At 37.6% G+C, this 24,496-nt stretch overlaps 1 protein-coding gene across 1 annotated transcript; it reads right to left on the bottom strand.

Moving 5' to 3' along the window:
• Nucleotides 1–637: 637 nt before the first annotated feature.
• LOC134539396 (acid phosphatase type 7) lies at nt 638–24,481 on the bottom strand. Its single transcript, XM_063381395.1, has 9 exons — nt 24,019–24,481; nt 20,626–20,817; nt 20,019–20,227; nt 16,778–16,875; nt 13,513–13,690; nt 11,432–11,574; nt 7,494–7,665; nt 4,933–5,070; nt 638–854 (listed from the first exon to the last, which is right to left on the bottom strand). The coding sequence occupies exons 1-9, from the start codon at nt 24,125–24,127 to the stop codon at nt 765–767; spliced, it is 1,329 nt and encodes a 442-aa protein (XP_063237465.1). The 5' UTR covers nt 24,128–24,481; the 3' UTR covers nt 638–764.
• Between the last annotated feature and the right edge of the window lie 15 nt (nt 24,482–24,496).

The raw sequence follows: 24,496 nt of genomic DNA, 5'->3' as shown, positions 1-24,496 counted from the left end.
TTATGCTTTTTCGATTGATAAAGAAATAAGCGTGATCACTGACAATCCTCCTACATCGGAGGGTCCTGTAGCAACAGCTATGGGTGAAGCAACTGCAGAGCAGGATATTCAAATTATGAACAATGTTTCTTCTCGTAGTAAATAAAAAATCAGCTTAGAAAACCGATTGCTAGAATTTTTGAAAAATCCTAGTCCATTGAATGATAAGTTTTGCAGAGTATATAGCACAAGGTTCAATGGTCAACCAAGCTTCTGCCATTAAGACAAAACTATTAGCACAAGTTTTAAAGATTATATATTAAAGTATATCACAAGTACATCACAATCATATTAAAAAAATGTAACAACAATCAACTTAGTCACAAAAAAAACATCATTTGTATACACTAGACACTCAGCACGCTTACATCAAGAAAAAATATTTTAAATATTTTTATTATATGATATCATTTTAAACACATAAGCATGTTTTGCAAAAATAAATATGTACTGTATGGAACATATATATATATATATATATATATATATATATATATATATATATTTCCAAACACCGGTATAAACGTACAGTGTACTTACAGGTACATACAAATCCATAAAATGCCAAATAAATTGTAACGCACAATAATAAATCTGATTCAACTTAACAAACTTCATAAGTATATTAAAAAAAGTAATAAGCAATATGCATTAAAAAAATTTTTTTACGAAAGACAAAAGTGCACTTCAGGCTACTCCGAATGCACACTGCAGGAATTAAGTTATTATTTTGTACCAGCATCTTGACGATGGAATGTTCCGTAGGGGCCATGAGTATCCTTCACTAGCCAGAACTGGTCCGTCACTTCCCCCAACTAGAAAACAAAATATTACAAATTCTTTTGTAACCTACTTAAATGAACAATTAAAGCATATAACCTGTTTTATCGCATAATCGTCACACCGCTATTTTAGGGTGTCATAATTAGGATAAAAAAAACCTCTTGTGTAAACGTTGTATGATGTTTTTGGTGTGGTGTGTACTACGACGATAGTTATCCGTTAGTTCAAGTTCACTTTCGGGTCACAGATTTTGTTTTTCTATTTAAAGATGAAGAAAGGTTTTTCTTGCATGACTTATTAATTTTAATTGTTTGGCGTGCTTTTGTACACTCCACTTTTTAAATAAACGTACTTTCCATGAATAGGTTTTGTTTTTATGAATAGCTTTACCTACCAAAAAATGTTTTTGCATAAAAATGACACCCATTCTTTTTAAACTTGATTTTAGTATAAAATGTGCGACTGTTATGTGATAAAACACGGTAACTACATAAAGATAAAGACTAAAGTAATTCTATCAATTAAACTTGAACAGAGATCAGTTTCAACGGCAAACTTTCTTTGAATACCGCACGTGCCACTCACACAGATGCACTTTTGTGCAGGAAATACAACAGCGCGACACATGCAGGACAGGAGATATAGTGAAATATCTTTAATTCAGCATGTTCAGGATCAGTCATGCTGGATCATGGATTTCACTGGATTATCGAACATCAATAAGTTTTAAATGGAATAACAAAGACAAATCAATGAACAGTAAAATAGTATTTAAAACAAGTTGCAATAAGTTGTTCTATAGAAAAAAACTAAATACACATTAATATTACTGTTTAAAAAATATGTCTGCTATCAAGTTGCCTCTGTGATTCAGATATTTTTCTGAAAAAAATTTCTACAGACATGTAAACCCTTAGAAAACTGACCACAATAAATTATAAGCAAACTAAAAACTCTGGCAGCGCAGAAATACGATATGATGGCAAAGGCAAGAATTGGTACAGGATTACAAAATGTGCCCAACAATACAATTCTGGATTAAATAATTGTCATAATATTGCATCACACCATAATGCATGGTAAATCATGAAATTATACAGCATTTAACCAAAAATTAATTCAAAATACAAAAAAAAAAAAAAAATCTTTTAAATTCTAAAATACATTAAATTTGTATCAAAATATTCAAAATGCAGAGATCAGAAAAATTATTTTTTTTTTCTACTGTGTATCTCTATTTGCATCTCTTTTAAACAACAAATGCTCACTCACAAATAAATTTTTATTGATCTGAATGTGACTGTTTTAGACAAACTTCTTTTATATCATTTTATTGGTGGTGGAATAAGAAAAACAGATTTACTAAATGAAAACAATAACTCCCTAATCTTCTTCCTGTTTTGAAATAAAATAAAATTGGACTAAACATAAAAATAAAACATTAAATTTTGTCTCTAAATATATTGCACATGTTTTTTTTAAACACACAAAACTGAATCAAGCAACAAGCTAAAAACATTTATTGCCATTACATGTTCTCTACATATATGAATGCCAACTAGTTTGTTCTAATTCAGCTGTTTGAGAAAAACTTGTTTAATCCAAATTTAGTATTTATTGGGGGGGTCCATTGTACATAAAGGTATTCAAAAATTTTCTGCATGAATTCAGTTAAACCTAAAAAAGTAAGAACAAAATATATATAATTTTATTACCAATGCACCAATTTAATATTCATTCAGAAACTTAATTCATTCCAGTAAAATCTCGTCTACAAATTTGGTTGCAATGACGCCACAGGTGTGTTGAACAGAATTTACTAGAAAAATTGTTCATGTCCATTGCCCTATTATGATTCCAGCATTAACAGTCAATAAATGCTTATAAAAACACACAGACTAAAATTTAGCACACAATGTCCTGTTAACATGGCTACCTACCTTGTGTATAAATTATAAAGTCATATAGAAACAACTAAGTTTTCAATGCTTATTTTTGTTGCAAATGTTAAATGCAACAGAAAAAAATATATGTGAGATAAAATTGCCAAATTTTTCCTTAATTTATAGAGCTCTTTCAGATATTGTTGAATATTTTAATATTGAGAAATTGAATGCTATATTTCTAATATCAGATTTTCTGTAGAAAAATTAAACTCACTGAAGTGACTAAGAGCCAATGCCAACAAAAAAAAACTACCTTTGGATCATAACAGACAGACACAGTACAAACATATTCTTATATACGAAAGTGCGTCCCGTCTCGGCATGACTATAGGTACGTTATGGTTATGGATGATGCAAACAAGTCCGTCGTGGCACTGAAAAAGTAAAGTATACTTTAAATTCAATGCACTGAAGTCCGACACGTACACGAACGTAATTTTCTTCGGTCAAGTTGAAGATCGAGCACTTGTTCGTCTCGTATGGGCGAGGGTCCTGGCATACGTTCATGGTCCACGGAGAGATGTCGTCGTTGACGTCGGCTTCACCTCCATCGTTCATCTCGATCACGTCTGGAGAGCTGGTCCATTGTTCGATCCTCGTTGTGGAGCTCCGGGACTGCGTTGTGTGTGTTGGGTGCGATCAGTTGCCATGGATCAGAGTCATACGTTACCCACAATACTTCCGCTAAGTGCAGATCGTAGCGCGAGGGCCACAGCACGTCCAGAACACAGGGCGGAGCTAACGGCAGCCCCAAAGCCCTCCGACGACCATCGATGAAATCCTTGACTGACATGGTCGTTGGGGTACGGTCGTAGTCTAGGTGACGGTTCCGGGGGTCCACCTTCAGCAGTAGCAGAGATGATATGATATTACGCAAATTAATAAATTTCTTGTATGTTAGCACAGAGCTCTTCTTTCCTCGCATAATGATATTATTGTTGTGGATATAAAGTCACTAATGAGTACATCAATCGGATCCTGGTACATTGTATTTACCTCGGCGTTGATTGTTGCCACGATATACCAAACACAGTCCATTTCGAATCCGTCGTATCCTACCACGATCTCGTTGATTGCTTCTTGAATATTAATTTGTAAAATTGGCGTCTCCCAGAACCAATCCATGACTTCCAAGATTCCCAGACACTTGCACATGATTTTTTTTTTTCGACTCGTAAGGTACAAACTCGTGTCACTCACCTCCCAGGGTCGGTACTGGTCGGTGAGCTGCGGCAAACTGAAGGGTACCCTGGGCACTGCAGGTGGTATTTAAAATGATAAAAAAATATAGGGGGGAGGGGGAGTGGGGGTAAGTTAAAAAATTAATATGGCGGTGGGGTGGGGATGAATATTACTATTTTTTATGATTTTATAATTTTTCAATTTTTTTTGGGGGGGGGAGGGGGGGTTGTTGGTGTGGGTTTTGTAAGTTTTTATAATTATGTGCATGGTAAAAAGTGATGGGGGGAGTCAGTCTGCCTGCAGCCACCATTGAGGAAGGATCGGTCGTCTTTTTTTTTGCACTCGTCGGGTTCGAACCGAGGACTCCGAGCTCCATGCCATAAAAGTATGTTTTTTTTAATGTTTATTAACGGAAATTGCAACAATGACGTCATAATTCAAAATGGCAGAAAACAAAATGCTGGAATGTTCGAGAAAACAAAATGACGTTATCCAAGATGGCGGCTCCAAGATGGCGGATTCAAAATGGCCGCCAGGGTCAAGGTCACACCCATCCAAGATGGCCGCCGTGATGTCACAATCCAAGATGGCGGACCGGCTCCCGGCTCCACCGCCTGGCGCCTGTTTCAGGACCGGCTATTACACACTACTATTAACTATGGTGCAAACATTTAACCCTTAATATGTTGTTCACTTCACGAACTAACTTTCCCAAATCAATACCTACAATTTAATTTACATTATTGCATACAAGTACAAAATATATTGGGGAACAGTAACAGGACTTCCAACTTGTCAGTGTTGAATTTCTGAATTTGCTAAATTTCATACATCCATACGTGGCTTTGAATCTTTGTCCTCGAATATCAAATCTTACTAGTATCAAATATTTGATTGTATTTAATGATTTGAGGAATTTAATTGGCCCATCCACAGTTCAAACCAAAGGAAAGAATTCTTGTGTGTTACACAGACTACCCACCTTGTCAACTGACACGTACTCCATGTAGAGATGGGTGCGATTGTGGACCTTGAGGCGTGAGTAGCCGTAGTCGTCGCTCCGGAAGGCCGACCACCGCGGCTGGACCTTCTTGAAAGTGTCGTGTTCCTCTTGACAACCCTGGGACCGCACAAGCAGACATCCTTTCACACACACTCCCCGAAGTGGCTCCACACCAGCACAGTCAAGACAAGGTACTCATCTGTTATCTTCCCATCTACCACAGAGCAAACTGATCTTCAAACCAGCCAAATTGATTATGATACATCAATATTGATTCACTGATTTTATAATTGTTATGAATCTACAACGTACAGGTTAATTTTACAAATCCAAAAATGTTAATTTCGGCGGCTTGCTTTTAGGAGCCTTAAGCCACTTATAGGAATTTTTATTTTTTCTAGGGCAAATGTTTTGAGGGATTTTGAATTTCTAATTTTTAAATTTTTGAGGGGAAAAAATGGGAAATTTCTAGGAATTTTAAGTAACTATGCAAGAGTTTTTTTTTTTTATCCAAATTTTGATGCCCTAAAATATTGGTGTGACGATTATGCGCATGTGACAATTATGCAATAAAACAGGGTATATATTTTGGTACAAATTTAGTGCTAGATTGTTTATTTTAGTTATGTACATTCAATGATTTTACCATATTATAAGATAAAATTTTTGTGGTTTGGGTTAAGTTTTGTCAAATTGCTAATTTATTTCATGTGTTGGTTACATTTTGGTGCTAAATGGTGTAGTAGCTTACATTCTGGTGTTGTGTGTTGTACTGACTAGCTCTGCGGTGTTATTTCAGTTTTATCACAATTCACCTATTAACTACTTAAGATTTTATCGAATATTTTATAGTAATAATTAGGGGTCCAATTGCTGTTTGATAATTGTTACAGGTAATGACTTTAGTTAATTTGTCTGTCCCAGAAAATTGGGGTATGTTTTGTTGACAACGAGCTTAGTCCATTTTTTTTTGTTTTTCTTTGTTTGTTGACCATATTCCTGTTATGGAATATTATGTGGTGTTTATATCCTGTTGACAACAGCAATTTTTTGCTTAATTTGGGTTTTTGGTCTTTTGGTTATTTTTTAGTTTTCTTCTACAGAAAAATTGCTTAGCAATGGCGTATGTCCAAAAGCTTACATCAAGTCATGCATTCCCAGTGCACAAATCTTTCAAAGATAAGAGCTAATGCAGTTACTCTTCTTGATTTATTCCAAATATTCTGAAGTAAAGTCTAAAATAAACATAAGTGATGTAAATACTAGTTTGTTGAGCTGTTATCACTATTGTGAAGCCAGTTTTATTAATTTGTAAAAATTGTTTAAAAGTAGTACATTTTTGTACTGATTTAAGTACTTGCATGAAGTTAATAATTTGTTGTTTTCTTGTACCAAATCCCAAAATTATATTTAATTTGTCAATGTCACGGTTGTGGCATCATCTCGCTTCATCATTCCTCTGGGCTACAAGGCCTTACGGCTTCTCTGGTGCCTTGGCAAAATCATTCTCATCAGAAATCAGAGTGATGGAGGTCATATCCGAGTTATGGATCGGAATGTTTACAAAAATAATAATGGATTATTTGCAAGATAGTTTGTGTATATTTAAACCATTTTTATTCAAAAGAATTTCTTGTTAACTGTAGCCAGATAAACAGTATTTAAATCCTGCAACATTACAAACACATTTTCTAATCATTTCCTCTGGAATCTGGAGCCATTATTTATGTTTGTTGATTTTGTTTTTGAGTCACAATGTTCATTTTATCATAGATACATACAGCAATTAAGCTAATACTGTGTCACATTTTGGTAGATTGATTGTGACTATAGATTTTTACGTCATTGCAACTAGCATGTTCACTTATTTTAATGGCTATCACAGAAGAATGTCCGTATGTTGTGATATAATCCAAGGTAGTTTATATTTAATTTTTGTTTTCCGTACAGCTGGTATGTATGATGACATGAATACCAATAACAGTTGTCTTTTTTTAATTTTCAAAATGTCACAAATAGTCCACGTTTTGAAATGTTCACGTAATTTTTTCAGCTAATGTTTCACGAGATAACAGTGAAATAACTTTGTATACTTGTTGCAAGTTTAAAACACAGAATATTGTTCTTGTTTTTGATTATGCTGTCCCATAACCGAGTATTTACAGCACAAACGACTTAACCTCAACAAACTGACGAGGTATGCTTATGTTAAATATTTGTACACAGTTGAATTTTTGTTATTTTTAAGTTGAATAGAATACGAATAATAAACTATTTGTATTTGTATTCGAAAATTTGAATGTTTGGCAAACCTACTAATGAGGCGTTCATGAATGCATGAATTCGGGATTGATATTATCTTTGAAAGATTTGTGCAATGGGAGTGCATGACTTGATGTAAGTTTTTGGACATACGCCATTGCTTAGCACTTTTTCTGTAGAAGAAAAAGTGCTTAGCAATGGCGTATGTCCAAAAACTTACATCAAGTCAATTCGGGGTCGGTCTCGTGGGACACGAGGAGCAGATGGCCTCAACTCACGGCGGAGCCGGTGGTGACGTGGACCGGCGCCCCGGGGTTCAGGTACGGCCGCTCGTAGCTGCCGTTCAGCACGCGGTAGTCGTACAGGGGCCACAGCCGCTCGTACGAGTGCTCGTGCGCCCAGATCATCAGGTCCACGCCGTGCTCGTACATCACGTCCTCCAGGCCGAACCTGCGGCACCAGTCTTCCTTCACTCGCGTCCGTTTACATCTGTCACTGTAACTAGTAACGACATTAACCGCTTCTGTGCCCACGATGGCACGTGACACATGCCTGCGTTTGTACCTGCTGCTCACTTGGCAATCACATGACAAATGATTCATAAAAGTATCCGTATCTACCACTTAATAAACCATAAGGAAATATAAATCAACTGATTTGTGACTATCAGAATGTTTACCCATTAAAAAACTAGTAAATACAGGGTGTCTACCAGATCTAGTAAATGAAATTCCCTGATTTTTCTAGGTTTTCCAGGTCTAAAACTGAACTTTACCAGGTTTTCTGTAACACAATTACGACATTCCACAAAACTGAAAAAACTACATAACAGTACATTGACGGGTTTCAAAATATTTCAACTCACTTAAATTATTAAAAAAAAAAAAAAGCCTTCTTCCAGACGTGGCCAAAGTGACTCAATTGATGGCAAATAAAACATGCTGCTACAAATATTTCACACACTTACTTTTGCAAAAACATAAGTAAAAGGAAGCTCCCATCAATTTCGCAGTGACTCAACTTTTGCGTCTATTGCACTTGCTTCAGAACGAGCCAAATCCAACACACGAGCCTTCTTCAACTGCAATGCCTTGATCTCCTCTTCAACTCTTCTTTATCTGCCTTCTTCTTGTCTGTAGCTTCCTTTTCTTTTTGTTTGCAGGGCTTCCTTACGCCTACAACTAGCATTTCTTATATACTGTAACATGGACTTGGTGATATCAACATGCTCTACACCTCCAGAATGTTGAACAAAGTCATACATCTGTCTTAGTGCGATCAGTATTTCTTCCTGCAAGTTTTCAGTCAGCAGATTAGAATTCACTGAAAATCATCTTTCCAATGATGCATTTCCATTGGAAAGTACCAACATCATCCTCACAAACTTTAGAAGGCCTGTTTTGGCAGCTACTGTATGTGCCTTAAGGATGAGCATCCACAATTGATCAAAGCGCCAGTCTTCTCAAGAAAAAGACGAGAACAGTGCTTCAGAATCTTGCGAAGAACATACCAACTGATATGATCACTCAATGTTATCAGCTTCTTGTCCTTATAGCCACTTGTTTTGAAGACAACATTCTAAATTGTAATTCACATGCTGTTTCCTCACACCCGAATTTAAAGCCACAGACGGACATAAGCAGGAAATTCCCTTGGTAAGTTTGTACTTTAGGGGACTTTTGTCTTGATGTTTTTTTTACCATAACCTTTAGACAAGTCCTAACATCATTTTTCAGTAACAGGACAGACTTTACTGGTACTTTCTCTTTCTTGATGGCATGGCATACTGCATAACCCAACTTGATATTGTTAGCAGTCAATAGATTTTCCTGGTTATCTACATCCAATTGAGATACATTGCGTTTCTCCATAAAGCTCTTCAGTACCTCTGATTTCAAAAACTTTCCTGCCAAAGCTAATAAATTGTCTACCAGTTAATCATAGAGAAAAGGTGCCATGGGTGCTTCACTTTGGAACATTGTGAGAAACAATTCCAGCTCTGATGCCAAAGAGTAGAAGAATGTCAATTTTACTTCTAGAAGATTATCTTCAAGAGCACTTTTCACTACACTGAAAGACACAGATGAAATAGAAACTTCACTAACAAATTTCTTTAGGTGGGGTAAAGTTTTCATGGCACGCTCAGCAACTGCAGTATTCCATCTGATTGCACAAAATTTCTTGGAAAAGAGCTCTTATCCAGTTATTCTAATGTAATCTGCCCTCCTTGCAGGTACATGCATAAACAAATAGTAACTGTGCCTGAAAAAACTAACAACATCCAATTGTATAGCAGAAATTCCAGTTTTGAAAGCACCATGGACCATATGAAGTCCACAACTACCAATTTCTAGCAACGATGGCGATTCTTCACCAAAAGTGTCTGTGATATGTATTTTCAAAGCTAACAAAAATGCCCAGATTACGTTGAGGGCATCCATAGATACTTAAAATTAAATGCACCTGTCGGTATAATCCGAACGTGGGAAGCACATGCTGCAGTACGTACGTCAGCAGGATAACAGACCAGCTTGAACCAGTTTGTATCATGTGATTTAACGCCACTTCCGAATTCGATGGTAAATAAAAGAAAATGGACGTGGGAACTGTTCGTTATTTTCCATCCAAAAATAAAATAATGGGATGCGATACACTTGATGCTACGTCAATGCAAGCAGATCAATAAACAAAAAACGTATTGCGAACTACAACCTACCAAACAAAAATTCCCTGATTTTTAACAAAATTCCCTGATTTTTCCCTGATTATTCCCTGATTACAATACTCCCTGATTTTTCCAGGTTTTCCAGGTTTTCCAGGGTCAGTAGACACCCTGTAAATATGAGGGTATGTTAAAATATTAAAACGCATCACTTTTTGTAGAAATAAAAATCTGCCCAGTAAAAAAAAAAAGTCATTTTGAAAAAAAAAAGTAAAGTAAGGTACACAAAGTCTGATATTTTTCATGTATCCTTCTTTAAGACCCAAGCACAACAGATAAAAAATTCCAAGAAATAGGTGGTTGTAGAGTAATAAGTAATCAATAGTCAGCACTCGACTATACAACCACGGAATAATGATCCTCTTGAATAAAGGGAAGTTTTTTAAAGGAAAAAATGAAAAATAAGATAAAAATAAGTGAAAGAAATGAAGATTATTTTGTTCCATTAGATTAGAGCACCACACACTATGTCTGTGAGCACTGCACTATCCGCAGTCTGTGTAATATACCCTAGGTCGCCGCCGGTAGAGGAAACGAGTCAGTAACTGGAAAGTAAGATCCCATCACTGCTGCTACCTTGTCACGTTGCCGATTGAGCAGTGTTTCTACGAACAAGGAACCACGTGTTAACAGCAGCTTCAATCTCCGCATTTAAAAACATACACTCCAATGAAACAGCTGCACTTCTGTCCCCTCACCCCTTCCAAGCCCCCAATCAAAAAGCTGGAGCCTTTCCACAAGCCTACATTTTTTAACCACCTCTTCCCCACCAAACCTGTGACCATTTCCCAATTCCCAGAAATGCCCAATGAAGGTTTTGTGTTTTTTTTAACTGTCAGAATAAATAAAACTAGATAAACTCATATGCTGGACTGATAGACTGCCGAGAACAAGACAGCAGACAGTCCAGTGTTAAAGAATGTGGCGGCACAGTAAGCGCAGCTGCTTTGACCAACCAAGAAATGGCAGTGGTGACTGCTAACAGCCTTGCCGTCAGAATGAGGGCAGACAGCTGCTTTCCCACCATGTGTCACGGCCTTGCATTCTCTTCCTTGTGCCGACACGTCTCACATTGTGGGTACACGAGGCTGCAAGGACTGGGTAGCTACTAGCATTCATTTTACTGCGAGAAGCAACTGAAGATGGATTAGACTTATTTTGGCAACAAGGACAGGACTTACGTGCACTTATAAAGTAACGTTTTCTTAGAATTACATTAAAAAAATATACATATATTTGATTCTAGAACAGGTTAATAAAATGTGATTTTTGTGTTTTAGGGTTTTGGGTTAAAAATAACAAGGAACCAGTAATGAGCATTATAACAACCCCTTTGAAATAATGAAAATATTTCGGACAACGTGAAAGAACCACTGCAGACAGATAGGAAATATGCATTTTTTTTCCGACTTATAACCCAAATATGAAAGGAACAGTGAAACGCAATGTCAGAAAGACACACACTCCCTCCACAGAACAGTAAACGGTACGAACCACTTGAGGAACGGCAAGCCCGTGCGAGTGATAGTCTCGTAGTACGCGCAGTCGTCCTGGTTGTCGTTGGAGCAGTACATGGGACGGTGCCCGTACACGATGATCCAAGGGCGGACCCTGCGGTTGTGCGGCAGCGACGCCTCCTGGGGACAGCATCAGGGCCAGTGGGTGAATCCTCGTACAGGGTTGCCAATCCGCTGCTCGTCCAAGACTGATTCACTACATCAGTGCTTACACAAACACTTTCAAAAATAAATATGTACAAAGCTTTGAAAATTAGTTCCCTGCATTGGTGCCTTATCAAAAGTACCATAAATGAACAATTTACGAGTAGTGAAGGGTAACAATGGCATATATACCAGCTGCTAGAAGATCAAGACCCATTTTGATCTTTAACCTCGAAATGCCAATTGGAGATTTTATGTGCAAAAAAAAATTTTCCTATAAATAAATATCTTTTTTAAGCTATTATTTTGAAGTCGATAAATTAGCAATACTATATGTATTTGAAAAGGACCACACATGGACATGTCTGTAGTTTTGTCACAGAATTTTCAGTTGAAAGCATGGGATATTTCACATATAAACAATATAATGTTTAAGCACAGTTGTGTCATAAACACCTGTCAAGACACACACATTAGTGGTGTAGGGCATAAGTTCACAGGACATTTACAACAATGAGAGGATGAACCGTCAACACTGCCACACGTACACACTCTCTCTCTCTCTCTCTCTCTCTCTCTCTGGCTGGTTTATTTTTAGATCTTTCTGTCCTCGCCTAGTCATCACAATGCAGCATATCGGCAGATGTACGATGCTTACGGAGCTTCATGCTACTGCTGAGATATTTTGCTTTAACAAATTATACTGACACGTGGAGTAGTATTTATTAAAACCCAACATAAGATAGTTACTTGCGCAAATATCCAACCACACAGTGACATATTAGAATTATTTTTAACAAGTTGGATTTTTATTTTAGACCCTTTATAATAAAAATACAATTTTTAATCTGGTGTGGTATTTAATATTTGTGATGTTAAAAATTCACTTCACATTACTATATAATAAAGTTTTTATGTTAGTTATTGTTTTCATTTACCAATATCGCAGCACACTTACTTATAGAGGCTTTATGGCACACCACTAGTGTCTTGCAGCAAGTGGTTTCTTGCAAATGTTTTCATTTATTCCAGAACTTGTTATGTGTAGTCTGTTTGAAACGTATATGAGACAGCCTTTGTTTACACTGATTCTTGTGCAGATGTTGTGAATGACGTCTTTCATGAATAATTTAACAATATTAATATTCAACTACTTGCATAATGGTGCCACTAAAATTTTTAAAACTAAAAATCGGCATAATATGTGCGACTCATGTGCAGGTAAAACGGTATACCTGAAACCTTTAAACCATCTAACATAACAGACATGAAAACTTTCCCAAACCATCATCATCAACAGTGAACAGTCCAAGTAGTGTTGATAAGCCCCTTGCACACGCCTCTATGCATGTACAACTTGTTCCCGAGCTGATCCTACATTTTACAAAAAAAAAATTGGTTATAAGTAAAGTCGGTTTACGGACACTAGTTTAACGTGACAACGTCATAACATAACATGCATACTTTTATGAATAAAATTGAATAATTTTTATTGAATTATCACTATTTTGTATGGATACAAAGAAGGAGTGAAATGAAATCTACAATTTAATTGATAAATTTACTTTTATTTGCACTCATTAATTAATATATGTTTATTACTTTAACGAAGAGATTATTTTAACTATAACTTTTATACATGTTTGCTATTTAACTTATTCCAATCTGTGTTATTCTGTTAAGGATAGGACGATGATAGGAAAAGTAGTAAACGAATGGGAGCGTTTCAAGTTTAAAGTGCCTCGAAAAAGTCAAATCGATGGTTGTTCCAACCGAGCGGAAGATAGATGCGGCGCAAGCGTACAATGTGCGTAACGGGACACTTTTTCGTGCGTGCAGCCAGCGTTCATCGATTTCTTAGACGTCACGTCAAAGAAACACACACAAATGTAAAGCTTGTTGAACATGTCTCACCTCGAGGTCCCGCCGCAGCCACTCGAACTGCTTGGCGATCAGCTTGAGGCCGTACTCCACGTAGTAGTACACCTCCGTTGACACCGACACAAAGTGCACCGGCCCCATGTCGAAGCTGTACCACAGGCTCTCCGAGTCACCCGGCATCGAGAAGCGCGCCCGGTAGTCCGAGAAGTTGCTGCAAGCAGACCTGCTGTCCGCAAACCACCAGGCAGACCACTCCTCAACGTCTCCATTTACCATGCGGTAGCATTTGGGCTGAAACACACTCAACTAACACTGTAGCTGACAGGACCGATACCCAATTTGACTAATAGTCTGAACCTCGAATGCCCTCTCTCATTGTGTTAGGATATGAGATCCTCCGCTTGCATCAGTCGTCTGACGAGGTTGCCATCCTCAACTTTGTTGTGTTGCACCGACTGTACAGAACCAGTCTGAGACTGCATCAGCACAAGCGAACACTACTACCACAAGTCCTAACTCCAATGTGGACTTGGACTTTTAAAAGGACCTCGAAGGGTACCTTCCACACAATGGGTCAGCCCTAGGTACTCGGAAGATGACTCGGAACTCGTAAGCCTTCATGTGGCCCCAGGTAACCCAACATCTGACAATGTGCATGTACATCTCGATGATGTGATTAGTATGAAGTCTGTTTCGTATTTCTAAGTTAATTCTCTGTATTTTGTTGAATTTTTACAATCTGTCTTGAACCCCTCCCCCACGGTTTTCTTTCTTAAGTGACTTTTTAAATCTTACAGCCAGAATGTTTTACAACTTTCATAGAATATGGAAGTGATGCCTGGCCTTCACTTAAAACAAGAATGGTCAAATTAAATATTAATTTAACACTTTTCCAAAACTTTTTTAATTAAAAAAAATTAAATTTGCTTTTGATTAATTGTATGTATGGCTTCAGATTTCATTATTTAATCTAAAAATCACTTCCGAAACTTACTCACCAAGTGATTTGTGTGTACCTAAATACAAAAGGCTTAATATAGCTAACATTATGTTCATCATAGGTTAGGTCATAGATCAGCATTAAAAATATATACCTACTTCATGTACAATGAGCATCATTTAGTTTACAATAAATTATGTACATTACTCATAAATTATAAATCTAAATGCTAACCTTATACTTAAGCAAAAAAAATAAATATTCAAAAAGAGTTCGAAATATGTACGGGGAAACTAGGGATTTTTTCTTCAGCATGTTAAGCAGCAGCCCTGAATTTATTCTAAGGAATCTTTAACATCTTATTTAGTCAAAATAACAATGGGAGATTAATGAACAACCTATCAGTGGTGTTTTGTCTTCTATCCAGGTGTATTATATAGAGTATATATAAAATTCACAAATAATTCACAAAAATTTCAAGTGCTGCAATGAGATTCCTTGCAGCTAGCACACTGGTCATTTTCAAGCAATGTCGTCTTCATTTTGCCAATATTCAGGTTGTCAAAAACATGATCAAAATATAAATGAAAACAGTTACTCTCATTTTCAAAAGTAATATCCACTTGAGTGTTTCAAAAATTTTCCAAATAAGTAAAATAAAAAAAACACATTGTTTAAAATATAAGTAACATACAGTGGCTTAAAATTTTATTTCTTTGCCCAAGATTTACTTAGCGTTTAGTTACTACACAAAAACTGGGATGTAAATAAATATGTTGAAAATTCATGAGAAACTTTAAAAACTGTAGCATTTCATCTTCTCCATAAATTATTTGTCCACCATTTTTTGGAATTCCTAGCTATTTCTTACGTACCAGAGAAAAACAAATTTTCAAAACCGCTAAAAAATTGATAATACAAATACAGTAGACTCACGATTATCCGGTTCGCAGATTAACTGTGCCATATTTCACTTTCATAAACCATTAAAAGAAAAATATTTTTTTAACGTTTTAATTCCAAATACGCACAATGGCAACATCACTTGTGTAGCATCAAATACAATGCAATGAATTAGTAATGCAATAAATTAAAATGACGAATCAACAAACAATATTTTGCTTTTTCTCAATAGCTATTCTTTCCTTCGTTGCACAATTATTTCAGACAACACCCAAGTGTTCCGCAAACGTTTATATTCCGCCATCCTGCATGACTACAGCACCTCTGGAGAGAAAAGCCAGAAGCTTTCAGGGCTGGTTTACCTTACGCTATTAGGATACACTTGTGGCAAATCATGACACACACACACATTTAGTAAACAACGTAATCAGGAAATAGGTTAACAGGTTAAATAATCTTTAAAATAATAAAAAAAACTTTAAGTCTATGATTTTTAAATTCTTATTAGAACTGAAATATATCTACTATATCAATAAAATTATTTTATAACCCAGAAATGTTGGTAGCACCTACATAGAAATGTTATTCCCAAGCCTTATTATGCAAACAATGCAGTATCTGAATTATTAAATTTAATTTCAGGTCCCTTCTATCACGGAACGCTCCTAGCTCTTGGCTCTTGGAATTCCCGCGGAAGCCGGCGTCGCTGCTTATATACCCTGGTGCCCTTCTAGAACGGACGAGAGCGGCTGTGACGAGTCGCGTCATCCTGACCCGACGCCCAAAACATCGAGAATGGCCCCAATTCACGTTCTCCAAGCTCAGAGGCATCCTCTGCAAGCCCGCAGAATTCCCAGGCCGCTAGAAGTGTCAGTGACAATAGTCCGAGGCGGAACGGATGAGGATGGTATGCCAGACTACCGGGCACGCTTGGCATGCGTGACGTCAGCAGCCAGACTCAAGACTCGCTGGAAGGCCCACTCAGGTACCTGGCAAGCATCACAGCCTTGCCTCCTAGCACACATGTAACAATATTTATTTGAATGTATGTACTTCTAATGTGTTTAGACATACGTATATTAGTACTGTGAAATAATTTAACGGAAGTAGTGTCTTGATTAAAATGGAAGTCAGCAAGCACACTTACCTGACTGAAAAACAAATTATTTTGATTAAAATAGGTACTCTCTTATTGAAAAAACAAAGCATTTGACTGGTGGTTTTCTGATAAGTTTGCTCGTTTTACTGGAATGAATTTGGGTGTAACTTTAAGGGACAGGTATTGCAGTGTTTGTCTAGATAGTCAGGATAAAAAAAAATTTATAATTTTTTTTGACATTGCCATAACCGTTTTTTTTTTTCGGTTATCCGTGGAGCCCTTTGCTAGTCATTACCTGGATAATCGGGAGTCTACTGTATTGCCAACCATGCCAATTAATTTCTCGGCACACTCACTTGGCCTCTTCGTGATTGCCCGGGCACGTCATGTACGGCACGTAGCCGGCAACGGGCTCAATCTGACGCATGAACTCGTCCCCGATTCTCCCGTTTTCCTGGCACACACCAGTCACCAAACACAGTATTACCAGGAATCACTGCCTTTTAAAAACAATCGACCCGATATAAACTATTATTGCATGAATTATAAAATCTGAATACAAGTGATTAAAAGGAAACACTAAAGTAATACAACTTCACTATATAAATAAATAAATAAATAAATAAATTAGTTGCTATAAATGATCATTATTTTCAAAAACATTATTATATGCTAACATCACTAGATACATATATAAATTACAGACTGATATATACAACATATAAAAGCAACTATAATTTTCCAGATCATACTTATTTTAGAGCTACAAAGTGTACACTGTGTGCAGAATACAGACGCTTGGCGACAAAAAGATCTGTCACTGAACAAAAACAGCACATACCAAGAAGCTTGTACACAGTAATACACATGGAGAGGCCAGGCTCTACCAGGCTGATGCAGCGCTGCGTGAAGCCACGAAGAACAGAGCTCCTTGAAGACTAATAGACTTAGTGCGATACTCCAAGATGTTCGGGCAAGGTAGCGAATGAGCACTGCCTTGTTGGGATACAACCATAACCTATCTCGCGGGCCGTATTCCAGCACGTTTCCAAACTTAATCCCAGTCAAAGAACAGATCGGCAACCATTTTGATAAACGGTGCCCTTCGTGAAGCTAAAAACTTGTTCCAATGCATTCTAGCTGATATTTCGCATCCACAGAAACAATTTTTACCGCAAAAATCCTAAAGATAGCAGCACAATCGCACAAAAAAAGTAAACTCCTAAATACACAAAGCAGGCACTGCAGTAGGCTCATGTTGAAGTAATACAAGAGAAAATAGTAAAAAAAATATTCAAAAAGTTTTAAAATAAAAATATCTTTACATCATTATCACACCATACATACTAAAAAATAAAAAGCAGTTTTTTGACCCTTATGTAAAATTAATTAAATGTTAATTAGGCTGTATTGTTAGCTAGGTGACAATATGTATTAGAAGTTATTATAGCAATTAAATAAATAATATTTAATTTATTTTACAGAATTATTATGCAATAATACATTATATAAAAAGTATAAAAGAAAAATGCTTTCCTCTGCCACGTTTTGAACTTGCTTCTACTCATGCTCTTATATTCTGTACCGTGCACTTTACCACCCTGTTATGGAGACATGATGAAAATATGGAAGCAACTATGGAATTACCTATCTATAAGGTATTATTCTAATTTTCTAAAGCACTTTTTAAGTTGTGATTATTTCTTGTTGAGGCCATTAAAATGTACAAAATGTATTCCAGGACAGTTTCACTAAAATAAAGTTTTGTTTGGCACACCAATACACTTGTTCACGAAAGTGATTACCGTATATACTCGTGTATAGCGCGCCCTTTTTTCCCCTCAAGTAAAGGAAAAAAATAAGGATGCGCGCTATACACGGAAAAAAAAAAGTTTGGTGGGGGAGGCGGGGAGGAGTGGAAGTTGTTAACTGCCGGGTGACGGGTGACGTTTCTAGCCAGCCCCCACACATACGCACAAGCAACAAGGCCTCTCTTTCACACACACACGCACACAACCTGGTCTCTCTCTCTCTCTCTCTCTCTCTCACACACACACACACACACACACACACACACACACACGCACGTGCCCGCGCAAGCTCGCAGGTCTCTTGTTTATTTTTAGACCTCCCCCTCTACAGCTAGTAAAATAAAAGAGAGAGAGAGAGAGAGAGAGAGAGAGAGAGAGAGAATGTTGACACCAGTCCCCCCTCCCACTTCCTTCGCTTCGTCGCAGCTGCTACCGGTGAGTCATCTAGTCCGTGTCACATTCCTGCCTGCCTCCCTTCCTCCCGCCCACGTACCAGTTGTGACGATACAGCGCTTCATTATCTTACGTCTACACAGCAGAGTTTAAGTATTTTCCTGACGCATCACCACACATCAATTTAAATAATCAGGTACCACAAAATGTTAGTAAATTTTATTTATGGGAAAACAAATTTCAATTTTTTTTTCTTTGGAATTTGTTGCAAAAATCGTGGTGCGCGCTATACACGAGGGCGCGCTATACACGAGTAAATACGGTACATACAAGTTAAAGGTGCCAGACACGGCTCCGCCATCTAGACAAAATCACAGAAAAAGTGAGATCGCTCTGCGCATGCGCGGAAGTTTGGGCAACAGATAGGTTACGGATACGACACCAAAATCTGTTTCCTAAAAAAAAAAAAAAAGACTGGCCGTGTCCTATCTAAGGGTTCGGGAGCAGTTTTGTGCACTTGGAACATGGTCAGGATACAGGTGTAGCATATTCAACACTTAAACCCCAATTTTTTGTGTCATGGAATTCCGGTCTAAGAGAAAGGCCAGGAAGCAAATATATTTGCTTCATGAGCATAAAAATTACAAAAACTGCTTGCGCTGTTTTTAAGAAAGTAAACATTCAAAAAAAAAGTTTAATTTTTAAGGCTTCACGCATTGCTTTTCAACTTATAAAGTGACTTTTAAAAAACTCTAAAATTAAATAAAAGAATTTTTGATAGTTCTCTGTGAAATTTCCACACACTTTTTTTAATAAACTTGATAGGAGATTAAAGCACACAAAATGTGGAGAAAGGGCTACAAGTAGAGATGTCACGTGATTGTGGATGACCTAGTTTATATGCACTAGACTGACAAATGCAAGAATAAAACAAAAAACTACTGTACTGTAGTCTGAACACAATTTCCCAGTTATAAATAATAAGTACGTACATCGCCCGTAACTTACGGAATCACCACCGTTTCTCCATTTTCTCTGTTTGTATGTAACGTGGTCCATATGTCACAAAGTAGCAGCATAACTGTAAAGGCAGAAACGGAGTATTATTTTGTTTCAAATGAACTTTACAAATATGAAACTCCCATTTACTTTTTTTTTATTTTAACTCCATAGATTGGCACAGCTGAACGTAATGTGACAAAAAAGATGTGCTGCCGCTGAAAGACACACTCGGCGGACCACAAAACCTGCAAGTGCTGCACAGTGGAACTGGCTTCACGCCCCTACGACCTCCTTCTACATATAACTTCTCCACACTTTAGCTTCTCAGCACATGCCAAAACCAGACTTGTGTCTGCCAGGCATAGCTAACGGCCACACGCGAGGGACTCACAGAGTTCATGTCGTAGGCAAAGTCCCCGGCGTGAATGATGGCATCGTACATCCCGCGCTGCGTCTCCTCCTGCAGCCGCGACAGAGAGACGGCGTTCTTGTTGCCCAGGTCGCCGAAGATGGCGAGCGAGGGGCTCCAGGCAGGCTCCTGCGGGGGCGTGCGGAACCACAGCAGGTCGGACCAGCCCAGCTCGCTGCCGCAGTGGTACTCTGCAAGCACCACGCCAGCTCTAGGTACCACCACTGCCCCGACACACGGCCTTCCCGCCGTCTGTGTTTCAACATCCTCTCAATAAATTTCATGCATTAATATTTAATTTTTTGTTTTTAAGTAAAGTTCTGCTAAAAACACGGATTGATTTCACGATTTTAGTTGCATTTTGGTGCTTTGTATTACTTTGCATTTTGGAGTTATATGGTGCAATGTCATGCTTTTCTGTGTTATTTCAAAAACAGTTTTATCGCAATTCACCATATAATCTTGTCCCCGGTAATAAATGGATAGTTTAAAACTAGGCTATAAACTGAAGTGCAAGTTTGCAAATAGCTGAGTGCTGGTAGCTAAAGTGAGACTCTGTGCCGTGCAGAGCAGCAAGTGGAACACTCACCATACTTGCTGTCGGGAGAGAGCTTCTGCAGCCTCACCCTGTGCACGAACTGCAGCTTGTCTGTGCCGTAGTGGTAGGACGTGATGTTCGGGTTGGACGCCCTCAGGATCAGCCCACCGATCCCGTACTCCACCACAGACAGGCTCGTGTTGTGAAGCGTCGACCACGTGACGACTATTTCGTACAGGGTGTCTGAAACATGCCCGTGTGTTCCCAAGACCATCACGAAAATGGACGTGTACAATTATTGCAGCTGGTTAGGGTTCTGTGTGGATAACAAAAGATCATATGTATAAGTGTGGAACATTCCACAATCACCATTTCACGATAATTTTCTGCAAAGAGGGTTTTTTTTCTTGGCATAAAATCAGGAATGGAGCTGTTTCCATGGTACGGAAAGATAATAACTGCATGAATTGTGGCCTACAGTCTTGTAGACATGGACATGATAGTTGGAGACAGCACATCGGAGGCCAGGACATGGCAGGGCTACTATTATAGTGATGAATGGTGTTGGGTGGGGACTGAGGGCAGATGAGCGTGTTTGTGGGCGACTGAGTGACTGTGTCAAGCTGAAGTAATAACAATAAATGAGACAAGTTCTAAAGATTGTAAACTCTCATTAGATGCTGACCAGTGAAATAGTTCATACAGTGACTCGGAAAGCGAGCTGGAAGGGGCGGGAGATACTGGGTGTTGCTGGAGGGGGGGGGGGGGGGGGGGTACCCGGGGCACACGGCGGTGGTGAAGACAGGGTGCAGGGCACCGTAGGGAGGGTGACGAAGGGGCCGTGCAGGGCTGGAACAATGAGTACGGGGCTGTGACCTGGGGAACATTCCTGGAGGCAGAGGTGACGGAGCAGGAGGGCGACAGGACGTAGAGCGGGCGTGAGGGAAGCATAGGAACCTCAGCAGAGAAGACCGCTGGAGAGGCTGGTAAGCCCGTCTAAGGTTGTGCATGGCGAGGGGATGGAGTGAACTGCAGAGTAGGCTACAGAAAGAATGCTACAAAGGAAGGACAAACCACAAGGTAAAGTTGCATACGTTGGAGGGTGACAAGAGCCTCATTACTGGTGAGGAGAAGGATCAGGGAAGGGCATTTAGGAGAAGATTGTGTGAGACAATGTTGGAAATTTGGGATGGTTGGGGGACGGATGCTTCTTGGAAGAAGCCTGACTGCAAGATCAAACAGAATATAACAGAACAGATGAAAGGTGATAAGATGAAAGTGAACATTCTTTGGAGTATGAATGGGAAGGAGAAATGTTAGTACCTGGAGAAAACTAACAAGCTCACGAAATCTGCTCCATTTCTCACATCCAAAAAAGTCTAGGTTTCACCTGGCTGAAAATCTACCCAACCAAGATAGCCATGGGGTAATTGTTCTGTAACATGTTCCAAGTTTATTCCTCGATCCTGAGGCGGAATTATACCTACCTAACCTCGGTTCGTCTTTAACTGTCTATTTTTTTTTTTTGGAAAGTTGCCAACATCACTGTAATTTCTGTTTTTAACTTAATTGCATCTTTTAAATGTACCTATTTAAGTTAGCTACTTTCAATAACAAAAATAGTTTGTATGAAGTTAGCCAGTTTCAAAAGTATTGCTTTAAGTATTTTTTTATTTAAAGAGGTTACAAACATGGATTTGATGTGTAAAAATTTGGAAGGTGCCTTGTGACGTCAGATTGAACTCTTTTTGCGTTCCCCACCGGGAGGAGGGGGGGGAGACACTTGTGAGGGAGGGGACATTCATCGCGGTGAGTTGAGACTGTGCAGGGCGCAGAGATGCCCTCGTTTGCATGTGGAGCACGACGCAACGAGTAATATTGGAAAATGGTGCAGAATGGAATAAGATGTGTTTCGTACCAGCAAACATCTACCATTTACTGTGGGTGCAAAGGCTTTTTGCACCCACATGTCTGCCAAGATCTTCCAGAACTTCACAACCGTCAGTTATGAATGGTCCAGTACTGATATTTTTAATTACCCCACCCGAATGGAAGCTTTTCCTTTTTTAATGGTTTTCATTGTTACCTGAAGGCTGAAATTAAATTATTTGGTGATGGTGTACATTGATACAAGCACAGTTAAAGAAGATGCACAGATTAATAAAGTTAGTGTACACTAATTTGCCATATTGGAAACTGAATGGTTATCACTATGGTTCTCCCTCGACTGTTGAATTTGTGCTAATAGAATTTTGCGCTAGTAGGTCTTTGTTGTAGTCTATTTGTGTCATTTGGTAGTTTGCCAAAACTGGTTTATTAAGTTTAGTACAGTAGTTTGAAGGAGAAAAAAAAATTGCCATGAGTCATACATGGGCACTCCTTCAGTAAAGGCATATTGGCGATCAAATACATAGTCGAGGAGCCATTCATAACATAAATTTTCAGGGTACAGGAAACGTTTTTGGGACAATGAATAATTTTTTTGGCATCGCTTCATATTGACCAAAAAAGGCCTGTGTGTGCTCTGCACATTTGAACTGTGAAACAACTGTGCTATACTGATATCAGTTTATAGAACTATTTTTTATTTAAGCATCTTTAATGTATTTGTTAAAAAGGTTTATTGGTTGTACAGATGTTTGTTAATTTTCTTTTATTTAAAAAAATATTTGCTTTGGATGTTTAATAAGGACAATGTATTTGCTTCTAAATATTGTTTGCAATTTAGTGTATCATACTGAGGGCTTAGAAAAACCAATTTGGTACATTCATGCATTTTGGTGGATTTGCAATTTTTATAAAAATTTATCTATGGAAAAAGCTGCCTATTTGCTTTATTTGCTAGCCTGAGGTTGAAAAAGCTTCTGTTTAGCTCAGCACTTAGGATTAGGGTTAAGTACCAAAAATTTATGGGCAAATTGAATATTTTTTATTAAAATTATTTTTTGTATACCAGTAGTAACATTGACCAGTAGTAACCACTACAATCCTGATAACATATTAATGTTAATATATTAATCCTGTGGTACAAGATGCTTGCTGTTTTAATTAAATACGTTGAAAGATCCTGGACATAAAAAAAAAATTTTGATATAACAATGAATTATAATTGTAGGTTAAATATGAATGATAAACTTTCTACAATACCTAACATAATTAGTTTGTATTGAGATATTTGAGTTTTTATTTGGCCAGGATCTTTTGATGTATGTACTAAATTAAAACAGCATCATGTAACATAAGATCAATTTTTCCAGGATCATGCCGTAAAAATTAAGGAATACACTTGAATACATGGTATGGTATAATTTGTCCTCAAATATATAAATGTACAAACAAAAAAAGAAATACATCTACATATACAATTAACCAAATAAACTCAACAACCCTTTAAGCCGTTTAAAAACATGCATACTATGTTTCGTTGCAATTCCAAAAACTCACCACCGTACGAGAGATGAATTTGTTCAGGTTGATACGAAACAAAGCCAAAGCAAAAGTTTAACAGTAAATGAAACAACAGTGAAGTTAGTAAAAATCTATTTAAAGCCATAGTTCTGGAACACACACAAATAAAGGTCACTAACTAAACGGGCATAACACTCCAAAAATTATAGTTTATGACACAGATTCAAATAAAGCTTTGTAGTTTAAGGTCGCTGATAGCATACAAAATATCTACGTCACAAAGTTTTTACATTCATTGTTTAAGGTTATCTTTCATTTCTCAGTAAAAAAAAAAAAAACTAGGCCAATTAATAGAATAAAAACTCTACACACGTAGCAAATAAGTGCAAAAGAAACAATTTAAAAATATTTTTTTAAAAATTCAAGAAAAAAATAATAATAGAATCTTTGTTTTTATTGGACAATTGAATGGTGTTATGCAGAAGGAGACCAACCCTCAAAAATAAAAAAAAAT

Source organism: Bacillus rossius, chromosome 15, assembly GCF_032445375.1.
Source record: "Bacillus rossius redtenbacheri isolate Brsri chromosome 15, Brsri_v3, whole genome shotgun sequence".
Classification (NCBI taxonomy): Eukaryota; Metazoa; Arthropoda; class Insecta; order Phasmatodea; family Bacillidae; genus Bacillus; species Bacillus rossius.
This window is presented reverse-complemented; position numbering and strand designations above follow the sequence as displayed.

Excerpts from the sequence above, each read along its gene's own strand:
- LOC134539396 (XM_063381395.1), bottom strand. The coding sequence starts at position 24,127 with ATGGCTTTAAATAGATTTTTACTAACTTCACTGTTGTTTCATTTACTG. Across the intron at positions 16,876-20,018 it reads TTGCCTACGACATGAACTCT|GAAAACGGGAGAATCGGGGA; the intron begins GTGAGTCCCTCG and ends GGTGTGTGCCAG. Across the intron at positions 13,691-16,777 it reads GGCAATCACGAAGAGGCCAA|CAACTTCTCGGACTACCGGG; the intron begins GTGAGTGTGCCG and ends GTCTGCTTGCAG.